Genomic DNA, 22,093 nt, shown 5'->3' with positions numbered 1-22,093 from the left:
GTAGATTGGGACAAAGTCATGGTAACTGGGGATACTGAACATAAATGGGGAAAGTTTAAGGATATATTGCTAGAGTCCTGTAAAAAACGTATACCCTCTGGTAATAAAACGTCCCGGAATAAAAAGAAACCACTATGGATAAATAAGACTGTACAAAGTATAATAAAACAAAAACAAAGGGCGTTTAAAATATTGAAGGCTGAGAATACAGAAATAGCATTGCAGGAGTATAAAGATATCAATAGGCAATGCAAAAAAGAAATCAAACAAGCAAAACTAGCTACTGAAACAAAAATCGCCAATGACATTAAAATAAATCCCAAAATCTTTTATAAATACATTAATGCCAAAAGGAAAACAGAGGATAGTATTGGCCCCTTAAAATATAATAAGTTAGTTATAGAGGACAAACAAAAGACTGAGATATTAAATAGGCATTTCTCATCTGTGTTCACAAAGGAACTGACTGTACCAGGCATCATTCAACAAGTGAAAAATCAAAGTCCCCCACCAGATATAATCAATTTAACGCAAGAAGAAGTACGCCTACGTCTGAGTAAATTAAACATTGACAAATCCCCAGGGCCAGATGGCATTCATCCACGAATATTGAGGGAATTGAGCTCCGTAATTGACAGACCGCTGTATCTCATCTTTTTAGACTCGCTTGTAACAGGGTTGGTGCCTCAGGATTGGAGGATTGCTGATGTGGTACCGATATTTAAGAAAGGTAAGAGGGTAGATCCAGGCAACTACCGTCCAGTAAGCCTGACATCAGTAGTATGCAAAGTTTTTGAGGGCATTTTAAGGGATGACATGCAAAAATATCTTGCAGAAAATAATATAATAACTGACAGACAGCATGGATTCATGAAAGATAAGTCGTGTCTAACCAACCTGTTGGGGTTCTATGAGGGGGTAAGTGCAAACCTGGATATTGGTAATGCAGCTGATATGATTTATTTGGACTTTGCAAAGGCATTTGATACTGTACCACATAATAGGCTTATACTAAAGCTCCAGAAGCAAGGACTGGGGGAAACTATATGCAACTGGGTAAGGAATTGGCTAAAAGATAGGAAACAAAGAGTAGTCATAAATGGAACATTCTCTAAATGGGCCATAGTCAGCAGTGGGGTGCCGTAGGGATCTGTGCTAGGACCAATTCTTTTTAATCTCTTTATTAATGACCTTGTGGATGGGATTGATAGTAAAGTGTCAGTCTTTGCTGATGACACCAAACTATGTAGGATATTAAAAACTGACCTTGATAGTATAATACTACAAAAAGATCTGGATAAGATGTCAGAATGGGCAGATACTTGGCAAATGAGATTTAATGTTGATAAATGTAAAGTAATGCACCTAGGACGGAGTAATCCTATAACTGCGTATACATTAAATGAAAGTAAACTCGGGACTACAGAACAGGAGAAGGACTTGGGTATACTCATTACAAATAAGCTGAGCAGCAGCACTCAATGTCAAGCAGCAGCTGCAAAAGCAAACAAGATTCTAGGGTGTATAAAAAGAGAGATTAGATCCCGTGATCCCAACGTATTGTTACCCCTCTATAAATCACTTGTAAGGCCACATCTGGAATATGGGATTCAGTTTTGGGCTCCACATTTTAAAAAGGACATTCAGAAGTTAGAGTCAGTTCAAAGGCAGGCAACTAGACTACTACAAGGAATGGAAGGCCTCCCATATGATGACAGGTTGAAAAAGTTAGATATGTTTAGCTTAGAAAAAAGACGTCTCAGAGGAGATCTCATTTATATGTATAAATATATGTGTGGTCAATATAAAGAACTGGCACATGAATTATTTCTTCCGAAGACAATACTAAGGACCAGGGGGCACTCACTGCGAGTGGAAGAAAAGCGATTCCGACAGCTAAATAGGAAAGGGTTCTTTACAGTTAGAGCAGTCAGACTGTGGAATACCCTACCACAAGAGGTAGTAATGGCAGATACTATAACAGCTTTCAAAAAAGGGCTGGATGATTTCCTCAGTACACACAACATTGTTGGTTATAAATGACTTTGTGACCAAATGTAGAACTGGTGGAGGAAGGTTGAACTAGATGGACCCAGGTCTTTTTTCAACCTTAGTAACTATGTAACTATGTAACTGGATATGCATTATTTAAAGAAGTTTTCCACTACTAATGTGTTACCCTTTCTTTTGTCCTAACTCTTCCGAACTAACACTTTCCTAATATATTTCTGCTCTCTACTCTGCTCATGTAAGTTAGCCTCTAAGAGGGTTGTAAATACCTTTATTGTTGTTGTAGCTTTGATCCTTCTGGCTGCAGACTGGAATCGGACCAACTGAGCAAGACATGTCACTCGTGGGGCAGAGAAGAGAGTGAACTATGATCTGGGCATTCCCACACTAGTAAAGATGCAGTCCCACCCCCTCCAGTGATGTGCCCTGCTCAGTTGGTCAAATTCCGGTCTGCAGCCAGAAGGATCAAAGCTATAATAACAATAAAGGTATTTAAGAGATCTGATGTTAAGCTGATCTTAGAGATCAGCTCACAGCAACACAGTAGATAGCAGAAGCATATTAGGAAAGTGTAAGTTAGGAAGAGTTGGGACAAAATAAATGGGGTCACATTAGTAGAGAAAACCCTCTTCAATGTCCTCCTTCCCTCTCTTCTGCCGCTATGTGGTAGGCAGTGGTAGGATGACTTTAGCTGTAAATAAAACATAACCTTAAGGCTATGTGCGCACGTTGCGTAAATACATGCAGTTACGCTGCGCTTTGTAGTGCAGCGTAACTGCATGCGTCCTGCGTCCCCTGCACAGACTATGGAGATTGTGCAGGGGCCGTGCGCACGTGACGTCTTGGAGCGCAGCGCTTTGGCTGCTGCCCGAAGCGCTGCGTTCTAAGAAGTGACATGTCAATTCTTCCGTGCGCTTTGCCGGCAGCCCCCGCTCTGTCTATGGCAGGAGCTGCAGGCAGAGCGCATGGAATCGGCTTTTTTTTTTTTTCTCTACGGACATTTTCTGCAGCGATTTGAAGCGCACGTGTGCTCTTCAGATCGCTGCAGAAATTTCTGCAGAGACAGTACGCAACGTGCGCACATAGCCTAAGAGTACTCTCAAACTGGCATATAAAAAAATCGGTCCCATTCTCATCCAGAAAAAAGGGACGAGTGAAGTCATGCGAGTGTGCAATTTTTTTCTTACCTAGCATCTGTATAGCATCCGTATGACATGCGTTTTTTTTTCTCACCAACTGTTATTCTACAGTCATTTACAAGACCATATATAGTGTTCTATGCTACAGAATGGTAAACTATCCGTAAAAAACGGACGTAAGATGGATGCCACACGGACATGCATGTGGCGCCCGATTTTTTTTTTTTTTTTCTTGCACCCATTGACTTGGATTGGATTGATATGTCATGTCCAATAGATGAGTGCAGTCGCAGCATGCTGCAATTTTTTATCAGTCTGATTTGAACTGAGGAAAAACTGTAGATCTGCTCTGCCCCATTGACTAACATTGGTCCGAGTGTGACTTTTTCTCACATTGCACTTGTCTGTTTTATAGGTCAATGTGAGAGTACCCTTGCAGTTGAGCAAAAAGATTTGTGGGAATCTGCTTCTACAGCCATGTTGCTAGTCCGTGGCCGCCAGACCAGAGCCTTGTGTACCTCCTCCTACCTCCCGGCTCCTGTTGTCTCTAGTACACTCAGAACAATGCCATCATTGCAGCGCGACTTACATGTCAGACTATTAAGATAGGGGGTTCACAGGGCTCAGTCCAGCAGCCACGGACCACAGATGTGGCTACTGGACCAATGTAAATGGCACAAGCTGAACTTAATAATTGGCTGCACTACTATAAACATGATGTCAACGCTGCAGCCAAAAAGCAGAGGCTAAGGCACCGCTAGAGACTTGCCGGTCTTCTGAATGATAATTAAAGTGAGGTTTGTTTGGGGGGGGAGGGCTACAACAAAATGAGCTGTCAGGTGAAAGTTTTCTAAAAGGGGAAAACCCCTTACATATATTATATAAGGTCAATACATATTGTGCCTTTACTAACACTGGCGCATCATTATCAGGTATATTCACTTGTGGCTAATGTTACAGAAATGTATATGACTGTCGCATTTATCTGAATGTGTGTAACACGTGTATACACGTAGCAAGAACAACCCTATTAAGATGTATGGCATTGATTTTCAGTTGCAGAATCTTGTGCACATTGGAATCTGTCTACATCAAACAATCTCAGTGACAACATTTTGTATTTTATTACTTTATCGTCACCACATTTACACTTTAGATATACAAGTTTTTATTATCCTTTGCTGCCCCCTAGTGACATATTTTTTTGTATTGCAGTAATTTTCCTAATACTGCACATACATTTGCAGATTTTGAATCAACAGCCTCCTTATGAGATATATGGGGCATTTTGATTTTTAGCCCCTGCAAGACATGAAAAAATGAAACTAATATTTTTAGCCTCTATTGAAAATATGAAATAAAAGATCCTTATTTTAATATTTGAAAGAGGATCTTTCACCAGTTTGAGCTTGTCAGACAGGCCACATCATGGAATAGTGGCTGCAGAGATGAGTAAACATATTTTTTCATATTCCATTTTTCCTCTCCATTGCAGAGATATTAACTTGTAAAGTTTAGATTATAATTTATGATAAACCCAAATGGGCATTAGTAGAGATTCTCTATTATGGGTGTGTACTTTGTCCCCTGCATGAGGTTTACAAATTATAAACATCAGCCATCATTTAGAGAAAAAAAAGAATATGCTCCCAGAAGTAGAGCTGAGCGAACCTGAGGTTCAGTTTTCGAACCGAACACCAACTTATAAAATCAAGGCTCGGGTTCGGATGCTTTACGTGCGAGCTCTACTTGTGCGAGTAACGCTGTGCCCAGGTACGCTTAGGCTATGTGCCCACGCTGCGGAAAATGCGCGGATTTTGCCGCGTATTTCTTGCGGAAAAGCCGCGGATTTTCCAGAAATCTGCAGCACAGCTACTACCCAGCCATTTCTATGGCATTTGGGAAATGCTGTGCCCACGCTGCGGATTTTTCCACAGCGGAAATTGTGCGGATTTCCGTGCGGAAAAATCTGCAGCATGTCAATTATTGTTGCGGATTTCTCCGCAGGGTCCCATATACTTACCTGCCTCACCAGAGTCACTTTCTCCGTCCGGTGTACAGGAGCGCGGTGAATCCAGGTACAGGAAGGAAGAGGTGGGCGGAGCCTGCACAAGCTCTGGTCATGTGACAGCCGGAGCTAGTTCAGGCCCGCCCACCTTCTCCTGAAGACGCTGAGAGAGTGACCCGGCTGCCGGAAAGCGAGGTGCTGCATGATGGAGGTAAGTATGAACTCCCCCGATCACTGCAGCACTTGTTCTGCATTGAGGATGCAGTGCCGAAGCCATGATATATCCGCAGGACACTGTCCCCGTGGGCACATAGCCTTAGTGTTCAACCCTGTGCGAGCCGCTTACAGTGTTTGAATGGCGCACACTGGGGGTAACATCAGCACAATTACATGTGTGCAACCCAAAAATCTTTGGGAAAAAGCCCACCCACTCTTCCCCGGAAGTGATCTGCTTATCGCCGGCTGTATGTGGGTGGAGAGTCAAACTGCCAATCAGTGACTTGCTCTGGTGTTTTAGTCAAGCTCGAACCAGGGGAGACTGCTCATTTGCTGCCGGCGAACCGAACCTCCACGGAACTTCTCATCTCTACCCAGAAAGTCAGAAGAACATGCCTTCTTTTATAAGATATGATAGACAGCCCTGAGTTCTGCAGGTAAGGAGTAGTATAGAGCAGATATGAGTGTGATTACAAACACTTCCTAATCTCCTCTTATGACAGTGTTAACGTGGGGGCAGGGCAGAGCTGTGAAAGGAAAGCTACGATTGCAGATGTGTTTGTAATCACATATAGCTCAGCTCTGCTGTTCTGTCCTTCCTTCCTACAATAACTGCAGTGAGAGGGGACCTGGAGAGGTCAAGGCTGTTTGTCATTACATTTCACAGGAGAAGGTCTGTTCTTCTGACATTCTGGGACATGTTCTTTTTTTCCCCTACCCCTAAATGGCACCTCCTACTTATTTTGGGTCAGTATTATGTAGGGGATAAACTACACATCCCCAGAGAAAAAATTCTGGTATCACTCAGTTGGGTGTATCATAAATTATAACCTAAACTCTACAAACTAATATCTCTGCAATAGAGAGAATAAATACAAAAAAATAATATGTTTTACTCAGATCTGCAGCCATTATTTTATGCTGTGGCCAGTTTAATATGCTCAAACTGATGAAAGATCCCCTCTAAAAGGCATCCTAGACTTTCACAAGTATACAGAGACTGAAAACAGACCAGCACAAAAAGGACAAAGAATCAGTTTGAAATGTAAATCTTTAATTAACGCACAATATATACAATAAGAAATACAAAAAATTGTGACTTGTTCTGCAAGTTAACGTAACTAGAGAACCTCATGGAGGGTAGTACTGAGCTCATAATTGAATGGTACACATTAAAAGCCTTTTATACAGCCATTTAAAGGGCTTGTCCAAGCTATACCTCACTTGTATTGAGCGAGGACAAACATATCTGGTCGGAATGTGGAAGTGTGTAAACCTTATATTTGCAATCTCTATGGATTCAGAAATTTGCAGTCACAGAGTGCAGACTTTCATCTCTTTCCTGCACACTCCCTTTAAGGGGAATGTCTCATCATATGTAACCACTTTCATAGAGAAGACCATTGATTATGCTGGGAAACACCGCCATTAAACTTTAATATTGCAGTAGAAATCTAGTATTACATGGCGCTAGATTAAAAAATGGCTTCCCTAATTAAAATTAAACCCCAGTTTATCAATATGCAGCTTCTTTTATGTGCTGCAGAAGTAAAAAGTGCAATCATTATAGGACAGGTATTACAAAATAATTCACTTATAAGATATAAGGTGCTTGGAATTTTTCAGTTGTAACATTTATGAGTAAAGCCTGCTTTACACGTATCAATTTATCGTGCGTTCGTGTGTGCGATCGCACCCGCCCCCATCGTTTGTGCGATACGGGCAATTTGTTGCCTGTGTCGCACAAACTTGGTAACCCCCATCACACGTATTTACCTCCCGAACGATGTCGCTGTGGGCGGCGAACATCCTCTTCCTGAAGGGGGAGGGACGTTCGGCGTCACAGCGACGTCACACAGCGGCCGGCCAATAGAAGCAGAGGGGCGGAGATGAGCATGACGTAAACATACCGCCCACCTCCTTGCTTCCGCATTGCCGGCGGGACGCAGGTAAGCTGGTTCATCGTTCCCGGGGTGTCACACGGAGCGACGTGTGCTGCCTCGGGAATGATGAACAACCGGAGCACAGAAGGACGTTCAATCTTTTGAAAATGAGCGACGTGTCAACGAGCAACGAGTATTTTTGCTCATTCACAGTCGCTCATTTGTGTTACACGCTACGATATGTCAAATGAGGCCGGATGTGCGTCACTAACGGCGTGACCCCGACGACATATCGTTAGATATATATCGTAGCGTGCAAAGCGGCCTTAAGTTGGCAAAGTTTACAACTTAGGCCTCATGAGGACGTCTAGAATTTTTTTTCTTCAAGCAAAAAAATAAATAAAGTAAAGATAAGTCTAATTTGCAGATCAAACTCAACCAGTCAAGTCTATAGTTCAAAGTAAAAAGGATGCACACTGATGGCACCCTAGTTTTGTCCATTTTTCAATGGCAACTGGCTAGGAGAAGCTTGAGAGACTTCCATCAGTTATAATTGTGTATGAGAAAAACTGATAAAACTCTCCTGGTAAAGACTGATTCACTGACCAAGTACTGATGAAAATCGATGGAAATAGTTCTGTTTTTTCATATGCAGGAAAATGAATCTGAATGAAGCCTAACAGTAGATTTTGTAGAATTGCACCACTGCAGACAATTCCATATAGTGCCGAAAAATATTGCGCCATCAAGGGCAGTGCTTATCATGCTTACCATGGGGTAATGCCTGTCAGTGCTAAAGCGCTATGTCACTAATAGCATACAATGTGCAAAAGGTAGAATGATATGAGGTTCTGTAGAAGGGAAGGCTTTGCAAAACCGCTTAAAGTCTTTTTGTTTTTTTCTAGCAACCTCTACAAGATGCCAATATGGCAGCACTAAATGAAATCTGGGAGGGGCACAAAAATGCAATATGGCATTATCCAGACAACATCAATAAAAAGAGATATGGTAGGGCTCAACTGGTGTTTTTGTCAGAAGGAGTAACACTTTATAAGCATAAGATGTAAATCCAGCTGCTGGTTGAGGAGATAGCCAAGGAGTCCAGGGTGTAATGAATGATAGTAGTTTTATTTCAACGCGTTTCGAAGTATCTATAACTCCTTCATCAAACAACAGAAAGTACTGTAGATATCTCGAAGAGCATTGAGAATAAAACCACACATTCATTATACTCTTTGGATATTTTTTTATTCCATACCTACCATCAACGCAGCACGCCCGCATCTCCTACACCTAAGTATGCCAGCAATGGCTCTTTCAACTTTTTACATTTTGACAAAGGAGATAAAATAAAAATAGAACAAATACAGGTGAAGACAAACCTCCATCTATGTAGTAAAAGCATTAGTTAGGCCCAGCTGCCAAGAAATAAAGAATTCTTAATTGATAAACCTTTGAAAATAAATGTTTCACCTAGGAATAGGTCTTTTTTTAGGATTAACAGAACAATAAACACTTAATGAGCAAGAGGCCTTCTTCATTCCAGTCATCATTCGCCTGAAGAAGTACGGTAATCGCTTTAATTTTTTTTTAGTTATCAATAACGAGAATCTTCAAGTAGACGTTCTTCTGCTTTTATAAGACCCCTCATGTATAGTAAGACAACTCAGTCTATAGACATATGTAATATACTGTATGGCCATTTTTATCCAGAGTAAAGCATCATCGGCATACAGTCTTATGGGAAGTAAGATATTTGAAGGACCAAGAGCCAAATTTACTGTGTACCTTCAGAGTTTTGAGTTTATAGACAGATTTAGCATTTTAATTTAAAGTTGTTGAATCCTAGGGGAAAAAAAATACGGTCATCTCCAGTGTCAGGATCTTCTGAGCAGCAAATTGTCCATTTCATCACTCATCTTCTGAATCAGACAGGTTATCTTCATAGTAGGCACCATAATTAAACTGCTCCAATGGGAACGGAACATCTTTCCATTGTTTGTAAGTTTTGCGGCTCTCAGGAGTTTGTAGGACAAAACTCTTGATATTTAAAATGGGAAGAGTCGTAAGTGATCGGTAGATCATTATCATGCCCCAATGTGCCTGCAGGAAGAAATTATTGGACAATGACAAGTCATATTCTTCTGCCATATAATAAAAACACCCTATGCAAGAATCAGCGTTTGTAAGTAGCCATCATAAAAAGAGTGATCTAAAGCACTGCTACCACCTTTATTCAGCACAAGCATTGAGATCGTGTGTCAGACATGCCAGAGACCACTACTGTCAGACTGAGGAAAGTATGCGTCAATCTGGCAGACAGTTATTGCACTGACTCTCACCATACATATGGGAGCCTAATTCAACTGAGAATTTGTGTTTTTAAATAGGAGAAGGACATAAGCGTCTGCAAGACACTCTCGGTGGCACATTATATCCAGGGAGGACAAGTGATCAATTGTTAAAATTCAACATGTCCATCCTTCCTTCTTCCACCTTCTTCCAACATCATCTATCAGAGAAGAATCGTGTGAATCCAAAAAATATTAGATGGTCAGCCACTCTCACCAAAAGCAGCAGGGTTGGTAGCATTATCCTATGTCTGGGGGCCTTTTCTAAGTTAATTTGGAAATAAATGAATTTGTGGCTTACCAGCAGAGACAGGTGCATTGATTCATGGGACTCTGGTTCATCAGCCAGGTAAGTAGTCTATGTCCACATAAGAGGCTCGTGAAGCTCTTACGTGATGTCATTGCAGCGTGACACACAGATAACACCACATCAGCCTAGCTAATAAAAAGCTGCTCCGGAGATCCCGGAAGATAAGAGATTTGTGAGCCTTCCATCCAACGGCTAGATTACTGATCTGGGCAATGCATTGGAGTCTCTTGAATGGATCCGTCCAGCTCTACTTACCAGTTATACACTGTGTGCACAATTATTAAGCAAGAGAGTACTTTGACCACATCATTATTTTAATGTATATTTTACAACTAGTGATGAGCATGCTCGGCACTGCTCGTTACTTGATACAGCATCAGGGTGCTCGGGTACTCGTGGAGCTTAACAGAGTATCGCGGGTGCTCAGAATATTTGTCCGTGAAACAATGACCACAATGCACAGGCTTGCTTCACTGCATGATGGGCAACCCTGGGAGAGCCAATCGCAGTCTCTGAATGGCTCTCCTGGGGGATAAAACAACGTTTTTGAATGCAGTGTGACCAAACAAAAACCCCACCCTTCCTCTTACTGGAAATGTTTTATTTATGGCTGGCTGTATGTGGGCAGACACCTGAGCAGGCCAATCATTAATTTTCCTTAATGGTCATTACTCGTATCTAAGTCGTCCAAGAGTCTGAGCAGCTCGAATGAAGTATCTGTGGCGCCCCTGACCTGGTCAGGCACCACTGAGTACTGCACCCATGCTGGGTCAGTACAAAACAGGTAATCCCAGAGGCTGACTAGGTGACACAGACACTTAGAACCAGGAACACACACAGCTTAGAGGGGACCCCTGGGCAGTCCCAGGGAGGGGGCGTGGCCCTCGCATCCCAGCTAGTGGTGGGTGTGGGACTGGAGACAGGGAGTTGTGCAGAGGCAGCCGAAGGAGCTTGAGGTGTAGAGCAGCATCTGGAGGGCAGAGCAGAGGAGCAGGGCCCTGCTAGACACTGCACCAGTCAGTGGCTGCTGGCGGGGGAGAAAGGGTACTGTAAAGTGCTGCCTGAAATCCACCTAATGCAGAGGTGGCTGAGTAAGGGGACTGTCAGTAGACCCAGCCCGCACTGGGAAACAGGTCCCCACAGCAGGGGTCCATTCAGTTGGCCTGCCAAACCTGCTGGTGAGGGCCCTTTATGTGCCTCACCAACCTACACAGAGTCTGCAGCTACAGCATAAGGAGGACAGAGCCTGGAGCCATCTTAACCTTGGTCCACGCTGCCCGCAAACGGGCCAGAAAGGGGAGAAAGGCAGAAGCGACTTCCCTGGGTGATTTCAGCAATACTACATGTAGGAGTCACCTCAAAACAAGAAGGGCTAAGAAGGCGAGTCAGCAGTCACCCCTACATCAGCAAAAAGGGATACCTAGTTCCTCCTGGTTCATCATAGCATCACCCGGGTTAACTCACCCCTGCCATCTGAAAGTGAGTAAAAACCCTGAAAGACATTGCTGCTTGGGTGTGAGTTCTTTTGCGACCTGTGGTACTACACCCTTACACTGAGCCCTGGGGCCAGCCTCACTCTCGGGAGGCTACAACATCTGACTGCATTTACCATCAGCCCCAGGCGCTCCCTAAACTGCAGTGGCAGTCACCCCTTGACCGCAAATACCGAGAGTGGCGTCACGATCCCCATAGAAGTTAACCTGACCTACCAGAGGCCAGAAGATTCCCTGCACTGTGGTGTCCCCGAACAAGAACAGTGCTCCTGGGGCGGCACATATCAAGCATTCTAGCATTTTAGTCCTCGACCATCACTAATTACAACACCAAGCTGTGTTACGGTTGCTGCGAGCACTGGAGACTATGTCCAGATTTCTTGCTACTGCACATGTGCGAGCGCTGGAGACTAAGTCCAGATTTCTTGCTACTGCACATGTGCGAGCGCTGGAGACTAAGTCCAGATTTCGTGCTACTGCACATGTGCGAGCGCTGGAGACTAAGTCCAGATTTCGTGCTACTGCACATGTGCGAGCGCTGGAGACTAAGTCCAGATTTCTTGCTACTGCACATGTGCGAGCGCCGGAGACTAAGTCCAATCTTGGAGCCATTGCACATGTGTGGGTGACATCATCGCTGACACGAGGTCACATGTCTCTGACACCTTCTATGCCGATTGGTCGCTGGTCATGTGCTTGTGACGTCTTGCTCGGTGATAGGCCAGCATGACGTCACTCCTGTCGTTCTGGCAGCGGATTGGCTCTGGTGTCCTCCATCTTGGATGAGGCACAGAGTCTATATAAGACCCTGACACACGCCGCATGGTGCTCAGTCCTCTTGGTTCATGCATATGAGTAGACGCTCTGTGCGCGTTCCTCTAGGCATTCCTCTGTCTATGCTAGGTGAGCGCTACCGGCAGGGTAGCGTTCTTATACCTTACAGCTTCGGCTGCTGTCCGTATCCTTACCTCTTAGGGGAGCGGACATAGGCAGGTGCCTGAGGCACATGGTCTGGCTGGGCCTTGTGATTCTACTCGTAGGTGGACGTTGCCGCTAGGGTAACGTTCCTTATACTGCGTCTGGCAGTTGTTCGTATCCTCGCACACTAGGGGAGCGAACAGAGGTAGGAGCTTTGTGCGGCTTACGCTGCTGTTTGTCTCTTTTGCACCACTAGAAGAGCGGACCTAGGCAGGTGCCATATCTAGTGGTTCGTGTCCTCGCACACTAGTGGAGCGAACGCAGGTAGGAGCTTTGTGCGGCTTACGCTGCTGTTCGTCTCTTTTGCACCACTAGAAGAGCGGACCTAGGTAGGTGCCATTTCGCACACATTGCCTTTGTCTCTGTGATTGTTAACAGAGATCATTCCACACACCCTCCAAGTAAGGGAGGAATTGCTTTACTTACTTATTATATCCTTCTGTGAGTTAACAGAGGTATTGCACTCTGCCATAGTCTGCAGCAAAGTCTTTGCACGGTGGACCCTGACTGTCTGATACTCCTTTCGGTTCTTATCAGACAGCCCCCCGTAACATTAGGACTGAGCCAAGGGTCTGGCAGTTATGGCAGAATATCAGCAGTTACACCGTTACATACAAGTACTTGAGTCACGGCTCAAGAGTATAGAGGTCAACTCTTCTCGCCTCTCTACGGAGAGGTCCAGAGTAGGCTTTATCATCTCATTACTTCAGGACAAAGCCTTAGAATGGGCGACTCCCCTATGGGAGCGCTCTGATGTGGTTACTCTGAGACATCAAGACTTTCTTGATGCTCTTAAGGCGGTATTCATGGGTCCGCAGGTTACCCATGATGCGGCCCTGAGACTGTTAGATCTATCTCAGGGTTCGTTATCCACTAGTTCTTATGCCATTGCTTTTAGAACTCTGGTGGCAGAACTAGATTGGCCAGAGAAGGTGTTGATTCCTATCTTCTGGAGAGGGTTGGCAGGCTATGTCAAGGATGCCCTTGCTACTCGTGAGGTCCCTGCTTCTCTGGAGGACTTGATCACAGTTGCAACGAGGATCGATGTACGCCATAAGGAACGTAGACTCGAGGTCTCTTCCTCACGCCCTAAGCATCGGGCTATTCCAGTTGTTGAGGGTCCACTACAATCTTCCTCAGCATCTGAAACATCTCCCACTCCTATGGAGTTAGGTCATACGTTCTCCAGACTACGCAAGTCTGGTCCTCCTATATGTTACGTATGTCGTCAGGCTGGGCACTATGCCAACAAGTGTCCTAGTCGTCAGGGAAACTCCCTGGCCTAGTAACCATTAGAGGGGGGTTACTAGAGACGTCTTCTGCACCCTCTAAGTGTTGTATCCCAGGTCAGCTCTCGTTATCTGAGAATACATGGCCTATTATGGCTTTTGTGGATTCCGGAGCTGACGGGATTTTTGTGTCCTCAGGATTTGTAAAGGGACACAATATTCCCTCTATCATGTTAGAGGCGCCTATTCCTGTCCGTGTTGTTAATGGAACTATGTTGTCTGACTCCATTACATTGAGGACAGTTCCCTTGCGCCTTTCCCTGTCTCAGGGTCACATAGAGGAGATTTCTTTTCTTGTTTTGCCTGAGGGTATAGACGACGTCCTTCTGGGTCTTCCATGGCTTCGGACTCATGCTCCTCACATTGACTGGGAGTCTGACAGCATTATTAGTTGGGGTTCGAAATGTCAGTCCCGATGTCTTCCCTTACCACCTAAGGTCGTTGCGGTTGCATCAACTGATCTCTCTCCCATACCTACACCCTATTTGGATTTCGCTGACGTGTTCTCCAAACAGGGTGCTGAGGTTCTTCCACCCCATAGGCCGTATGACTGTGCCATAGACCTTATCCCAGGTTCGGTTCCACCTAAAGGCAGGGTTTACCCCCTGTCGATACCTGAGTCGGAGGCCATGTCGACCTATATAAGAGAGAGTTTAGAGAAGGGGTTCATTCGTAAGTCTGTCTCTCCCGCGGGAGCTGGGTTTTTCTTTGTTCGGAAGAAAGAGGGTGATTTGCGTCCCTGCATAGATTACAGGGGTCTCAACGCAATCACAATAAAGAACAAATACCCATTACCTTTAATTTCGGAGCTCTTTGACAGACTGAGAGGAGCTCAAGTTTTTACGAAGTTGGATCTGCGGGGTGCGTATAACTTGGTACGAATTCGAAAGGGTGACGAATGGAAGACCGCTTTTAACACCCGAGACGGTCACTATGAATACCTCGTCATGCCTTTTGGGTTATGTAATGCACCCGCAGTATTTCAGGACTTCGTAAACGATGTGTTCAGGGATTTACTGTTATCCTCAGTAGTGGTGTATCTGGACGACATCCTGATTTTTTCTCCTGATCTGGAGACTCATCGTCAGGATGTCGTTCGTGTCCTTTCCCGTTTAAGGGAGCACTCATTGTTTGCTAAACTCGAGAAATGTGTATTCGAGCAGTCCTCATTGCCTTTTTTGGGTTACATTATCTCACAAGAGGGTCTGGCTATGGATCCTGCGAAGCTCTCTGCTGTCCTGCAATGGTCCGAACCTCATTCCTTGAAGGCGGTGCAACGCTTCTTAGGATTCATAAATTATTACAGGCAGTTCATACCCCATTTTTCTACTTTGGTGGCCCCTTTGGTGGCCTTGACTAAGAAAGGTGCTAATCCCAAAGCCTGGTCTACTGAGACATCTCAGGCTTTTGAGGCAGTAAAAAGACACTTTTCAACTGCTCCCGTTCTTCAAAGACCCGATGAGAATAAGCCCTTCCTCTTAGAGGTTGATGCCTCTTCAGTGGGTGCTGGTGCGGTCTTGTATCAAAAGAACGGTGCAGGTAGAAAAAGGCCGTGTTTCTTCTTTGCTAAAACCTTTTCACCGGCAGAGAGAAACTATACCATTGGGGATAGGGAACTGCTCGCCTTGAGATTAGCCTTGGAGGAGTGGCGTCACTTGCTGGAAGGAGCGAAACATCCTTTCCAGGTCTATACAGACCATAAGAATCTGACGTACTTACAAACCGCTCAGCGTCTGAATCCTCGCCAAGCCCGCTGGTCCTTGTTTTTCTCCCGCTTTCACTTCTCCATCAACTATCTGTCTGGGAGTAAGAATAACAAGGCAGACGCCCTGTCTCGCTCTATGCTTTCTACCCAGGAAGAGATTGACGAACCTCGTCTTATCCTTCCCTCCAGGGTTTTTCATACGCTCTCCCCTGTGACGTTAGACCAAATCCCACCGGGCAAGACCTTTGTTCCGCCTGATCGACAGAATGATATACTGTCATGGGCCCACACCTCAAAGGTGGGTGGGCATTTTGGTATTAGGCGGACACGAGAGTTACTGGAGAGGTGGTATTGGTGGCCACACTTAGCCAGCCACGTCAAGAGATATGTCGGTTCCTGCTACTCGTGTGCTCGCAACCGTCCATTACGGCAGAGACCGGCTGGGCTCTTGCATCCTTTACCAGTGCCAGATAGACCATGGGAGGTGGTAGGCATGGACTTTGTGGGTGATCTTCCATGTTCACAGGGACATAGATTTGTGTGGGTCATTACGGACCATTTCTCCCGGATGGTTCATCTCGTACCGTTATCGAGAATCCCATCTTCCAGGGTACTAGCCAAACTATTCCTCAAGCATGTCTTTAGGCTTCACGGGATGCCAGATCGTATCATTTGTGATAGAGGCCCGCAATTTACTTCCCGTTTCTGGCGAGATCTTTGTAGCCTTCTGCAAATTGAGTTGAATCTCTCTTCGGCATACCATCCGGAGACTAATGGTTTGGTTGAACGTACCAATCAATCTATGATTATATACCTTCGACACTTTGTTGCTGAGAACCACGATAACTGGTCCTCCCTCCTACCCTGGGCAGAATTTGCCCTTAACAATTCGCTGGCTGAGGCCACTGGGCAGACACCGTTCGTACTCAATAATGGGCAACACCCTAGGGTACCGGTACCGTTTCCCGCTGCTGCACCTCCTCCTCTTGTGGCCGACTGGGCAACTAATGCCAGAGAGGTTTGGGATCGGACTCAAGAGTCGATCCAAGCAGCTAAGGACCGTATGAAGACGGTGTCCGATAGGTTTCGTCGCCCGGCTCCTGTCTTTTCTCCAGGGGACTTTGTGTGGCTCTCTGCAAAACACGTGAGACTTAGAGTGAGCTCTGTCAAATTTGCTCCTCGCTTCCTGGGTCCTTATGAGGTTCTTCGACAGGTAAATCCTGTAGTCTATCAATTGAAGTTACCTGTCCATCTTAGGATTCATGACAAATTCCATGTCTCACTGCTAAAGCCGGCTATTTTACCTCACGCTCGTGAAGTGCACTCTCCTGCCTCTGATTCCTCTCGCTCTAGCTATGAGGTACGAGCCATAGTTGGTTCTAAGATGGTTAGAGGGCGCAGGTTCTTCTTGATAGATTGGGAGGGCTATGGCCCGGAACATCGCTCTTGAGAGCCTGAGGAGGCTGTCCATGCTCCCGACTTAGTTGCCGATTACCTGCGTCGCCGGGTGGGGGGCCCTTGAGGGGGAGGTACTGTTACGGTTGCTGCGAGCACTGGAGACTATGTCCAGATTTCTTGCTACTGCACATGTGCGAGCGCTGGAGACTAAGTCCAGATTTCTTGCTACTGCACATGTGCGAGCGCTGGAGACTAAGTCCAGATTTCGTGCTACTGCACATGTGCGAGCGCTGGAGACTAAGTCCAGATTTCGTGCTACTGCACATGTGCGAGCGCTGGAGACTAAGTCCAGATTTCTTGCTACTGCACATGTGCGAGCGCCGGAGACTAAGTCCAATCTTGGAGCCATTGCACATGTGTGGGTGACATCATCGCTGACACGAGGTCACATGTCTCTGACACCTTCTATGCCGATTGGTCGCTGGTCATGTGCTTGTGACGTCTTGCTCGGTGATAGGCCAGCATGACGTCACTCCTGTCGTTCTGGCAGCGGATTGGCTCTGGTGTCCTCCATCTTGGATGAGGCACAGAGTCTATATAAGACCCTGACACACGCCGCATGGTGCTCAGTCCTCTTGGTTCATGCATATGAGTAGACGCTCTGTGCGCGTTCCTCTAGGCATTCCTCTGTCTATGCTAGGTGAGCGCTACCGGCAGGGTAGCGTTCTTATACCTTACAGCTTCGGCTGCTGTCCGTATCCTTACCTCTTAGGGGAGCGGACATAGGCAGGTGCCTGAGGCACATGGTCTGGCTGGGCCTTGTGATTCTACTCGTAGGTGGACGTTGCCGCTAGGGTAACGTTCCTTATACTGCGTCTGGCAGTTGTTCGTATCCTCGCACACTAGGGGAGCGAACAGAGGTAGGAGCTTTGTGCGGCTTACGCTGCTGTTTGTCTCTTTTGCACCACTAGAAGAGCGGACCTAGGCAGGTGCCATATCTAGTGGTTCGTGTCCTCGCACACTAGTGGAGCGAACGCAGGTAGGAGCTTTGTGCGGCTTACGCTGCTGTTCGTCTCTTTTGCACCACTAGAAGAGCGGACCTAGGTAGGTGCCATTTCGCACACATTGCCTTTGTCTCTGTGATTGTTAACAGAGATCATTCCACACACCCTCCAAGTAAGGGAGGAATTGCTTTACTTACTTATTATATCCTTCTGTGAGTTAACAGAGGTATTGCACTCTGCCATAGTCTGCAGCAAAGTCTTTGCACGGTGGACCCTGACTGTCTGATACTCCTTTCGGTTCTTATCAGACAGCCCCCCGTAACAAGCTGTATAATCTTGAATGCTTGTTGGATGAAGCATATCAGGTGATGTGTATTTGTGTAGTGAGGGTGAGTGTGTGTAAGGGGGTGCAGGGCTCAGCCCACTCCAGACCTGCAAACCGGTTATATACCGTATGCTATTCATGTATATTGTGTGTGTTATTGGTAAACGGCCACTAGGTGGCCACGGTGTGCTCAGCCACTTCCCTGGTGCTTGCTAGGCAGGTAAGGGTTAGTGAAAAGGAGCAATGTGCACAAAAAAGGGAACACAGAGTAAGGCCAGTTTCAGACGTTCGTGTTTAATCAGGTATCAGTCACATGCATGGTTATGGTCATACGTGTGTCACACGTGTGACATCTGTGTTTGCATACGTGTGACAGGTACCAGAGAAAATATGGGACTGTGAAATAAAAACATTTTCCATATTTACCTGCTGTCTCTGGCTCTGCTGCCTTCCACTCACGACCACCGCTCATTATAATCATCGATTATTCACCGCACTCAGGACCTGGAAGCCGGAGCAGCGCAGGGGACAGCGCATGGGTACAGCACCGCCGAGGACAGCATCGCAGAGACAGGTGAGTATTCTGCAAGCACAGTGACATCCAGGAGGTCATTGGAGTTCCCAATGAACTCTGATGACATCCCGATGACCCCCGTGACACCCGCGCTACAGCTTCACGGGTTCATCAGAGTTCATATGGAACTGTGATGACTCCCTGATGCTGTCCGCGCGATACTCCAGCTTCCAGGTTCTCACTACAGACACAGACACACACACACACTGTGTTGTATACTCACCCGGCGATGCGGTCCCCGGCACTGAAATCCCCCGCACTGCTTCGGCTTCCAGCTCCACAGGGCACTGAATATTCAGGGAAATACACAATACCAAAAGAGACGGCCGATCCCGTGCCATATTTCCAATATGGATACAGCCATATACAGAATATTTAGTAAACAAAGAAAGAACAAATCTGTACAACGACTTAATGCAAAAGACTTGAATTTTATTAATACAAAAGCATGATGACAAATAGACAATCTATAAAAAGTAGAGACAGGTGGTATATGCCAGCAGGTGGCGCCCTCACCACATACAAGGCAGATAGGAGCACATAATAAATGAATTCATGAGTACACAGCCAGGGCCTACTCAAAAAGTAGGCAGCCCAAGGCTGGACTGATTACAAGCAAACCAAAAGTGCTCCTATGCAGTTAATCCAGAATGTAATGAACACAATGTACAGGATAAATAGATGCATAGCCCTGAATCAACTGCAGTAATTAGAACATACCTATGGGTGTAGTGAGAGCCCAAAACCCAGACCTATAGGTTTCGGTGTCAATCCTTCTTCCGGGGGTGGTCTCTGATTAAAACAACTGCCCCTTTCATGCTTTTGTATTAATAAAATTCAAGTCTTTTGCATTAAGTTGTTGAATATTCAGGGAGTATAATGAGCAGGGGTCAGGAGCTGGAGGCAGCATGGCCGGAGACAGCACCGCTGGATAGAAGTAAATATAGAAACACTTTATTACAAAGACCCGTATTTTCTCCAGTATGTGTCACACCGATGGCACATGGATCGGATCACATCAGTGTGCGATCCGTGTGACACCCGTGCTGCTGGCGAGAAAATGGACATGCCTGCATGTGTGCGTGCGGTGTCATCAGAGGTCACATGATCCATGTGAAAACACGGACGTGTGAGTAACAGCAAATAATAACATGGGTATGTGTGGCATCTATGTTAAAAACGAATGTCACACGTACCTGAAACAGCAAAGGAAAAAATCCAGCATCATGGAGATTTTGTAGAAATAAAACTTGATTTTATTGTAGCAGAATAAAAACATGCAGACTGTGCAGCGGGCACAGAGGCACAGGTGAAAAGTGTGGGTTATCCAACGCGTTTCGACCAGAGAGTTTTATTCATGGCATGTCATGAATAAGACTCTCTGGTCTACAAAATCTCCATGATGATGGATTTTTTCCTTTGCTGATATCCATTGCCGCCCAGGCCAGGGCGTTTCCTTGCATCAGTGCAGAATCCAGGAGTGAAGAGGGGTGAGCTGACAACCTTTTTTATTCTAACGTACCTGAAACACGGACGTCTGAAACCAGCCTAAGAGACAGGAGAGTCCCTATCGTAGTGGAGTGCCTACACCTGAAGTAGGTATGTGGAATAAAAACTACGAAGACTTGTATCAATTTGGACCCTCTGGGTCAGATCCTGGGGCCCTGGTGAGAGTTGGGCTAACCGAACTACGTCCTAAAAGAGTGAAGTCGGGACGGCCTGCATGGTGGCCACCCCTGGCGTATACCCAAAGAAGCCCCTCACCAGGCTGAAGGTCAGTGGGCTCCGCAGAAGGAGTAGGTCCTGACAGAAGAGTGCCATCCCCAGGCACCCCCATCACGGTGGATAGCTAATCTATGTGGGTGGGAGACGGACCCCTGAAGTACAATATGAATCTGCTCGACAGAATGAAAATGAGTGAGGGGATGAGGGGCTCGAAGGCGTGAGTACCAGGGAAGTGGCTAGCCGGCAAATTAAGTGCAACTCCAGTTGCTATTGGCAACTCCGACGGGGACCCGGAGCAGATGGCTGAATCATTATGGCAAAGTACTATTGTGACCCCTGTAGCTGTCAAAAACTGTGCCCGCCGCTGGCGTGATGTAAAGTGTGCTGGAACTTCATGTAGTAAGGAAACATTCCTGTTTAAGACAGCATGTGTCCGTGAGTGGTGTTTGGGGGCAATGGGGCCTGCTGTAGCTGGCAGCTGGGAAGTGGCCCAGAAGAAGCAAGAACTAGTCCTGGCCTCCGGCATTAAAGTAAGTGTCCTGCACCACAAGTCCCAGCAACCCTTCCCCTGTATTAGAGAGGCGGCTGTGGTACAGAGCGCTGACCCAAGGTTGCGCTGCGGTCAAACAACAGCACCCCGCAGTCCATCTAACATGTGGCCCAAGTATGCAACATCAATTACAGAGGTGTACATAATTATTATGCAGCTTGTTTGGCCAAAAAAAAAGAAATTTAATTGACTCTGAAAAGTCAAATATTGTTATAAGTTTTACAGAGGGATGCAGCAATAAAATTGCTAATATATTGTGCTGTGATCACAGAACCATAAAAGATTTTGTTATAAATAGTCAACAGTATGGTAAAACAACGTGTTGACACAAAAAGAACTAAAAAAACATTTGAGAAAAATTTAACGTGAAGCGATTAAGAACTTCTTCAATGCTGTCATCTTCCAGAACTGAAACCTCTTTGGAGTATCCAGAAGTACAAGGAGCTCAGAGCTCAGAGACGTGGCTGAGGTAAGGAAGGCTGAAACCTGACTTCCACCGAACCAAGCACATGAGTTCAAACGTCAAAATCTGAAGACAGATTTTTCAAAGGTTTTATGGACTGTTGATATGAGCGTGATTATTGATAGATGTCTCCCATGGCTGGATCAGTAATTGGCCCAGCATTCCACTTCAACCAAGACACCAGCCTGGTGGACGTGGGGCACTGCAATGGACTTTAATATTAAAGTTGAGCTACTTGTACTTTTTCTGGTTGTAGATGGACTAAAATTAACTTCCAAACCTACTGTGCTAGTTTTTAGACACTTTCTTTCAGCAGCGGTACAGGACAAATTCTGCATCTCTTTATGAAAACCATGATTTTTATGCAGGACAATGCTCCATCACATGCATCGAAGTGTGCACTGCTTGGCTAGCCAATAAATGACCTAAAGATGATAGAATAATGACATAGCTCTTTCATTACATGACCTAAGCACTTTTCAGAAATTGTGAGCCCTAATTAAATGGGAGATTTACAGTGAAGGGAAACAGTCACCTCTCTGAGCAGTGTCTGGGGGGCTGTGGTTGGTGCTGTCTAACTGAAACTGACAGACCCCGTGGATGGCGCTTATGACTGTTGAAAAGGAAGGCGGTTATATTGCTCACTAATAATTTTTTATAATGTTAGAAAAG

At 45.6% G+C, this 22,093-nt stretch overlaps 1 protein-coding gene across 2 annotated transcripts in view; it reads right to left on the bottom strand.

The window, feature by feature from the left end:
• Positions 1-6,441: 6,441 nt before the first annotated feature.
• DHX58 (DExH-box helicase 58) overlaps positions 6,442-22,093 on the bottom strand; it is a 68,752-nt gene continuing 53,100 nt past the window's right edge. For both annotated transcript variants that reach the window (XM_075347626.1, XM_075347627.1), the window contains exon 13: positions 6,442-9,359. In XM_075347626.1, coding sequence (XP_075203741.1) covers positions 9,168-9,359 — 192 coding nt within the window. In that variant the 3' untranslated portion in view covers positions 6,442-9,167. The remainder of the gene's footprint in view (positions 9,360-22,093) is intronic.

Source organism: Anomaloglossus baeobatrachus, chromosome 5 (assembly GCF_048569485.1).
Source record: "Anomaloglossus baeobatrachus isolate aAnoBae1 chromosome 5, aAnoBae1.hap1, whole genome shotgun sequence".
NCBI classification, from domain to species: Eukaryota; Metazoa; Chordata; class Amphibia; order Anura; family Aromobatidae; genus Anomaloglossus; species Anomaloglossus baeobatrachus.
The sequence above is the reverse complement of the archived record's forward strand: the minus strand, read 5'-3'. Positions and strand labels throughout refer to the sequence as shown.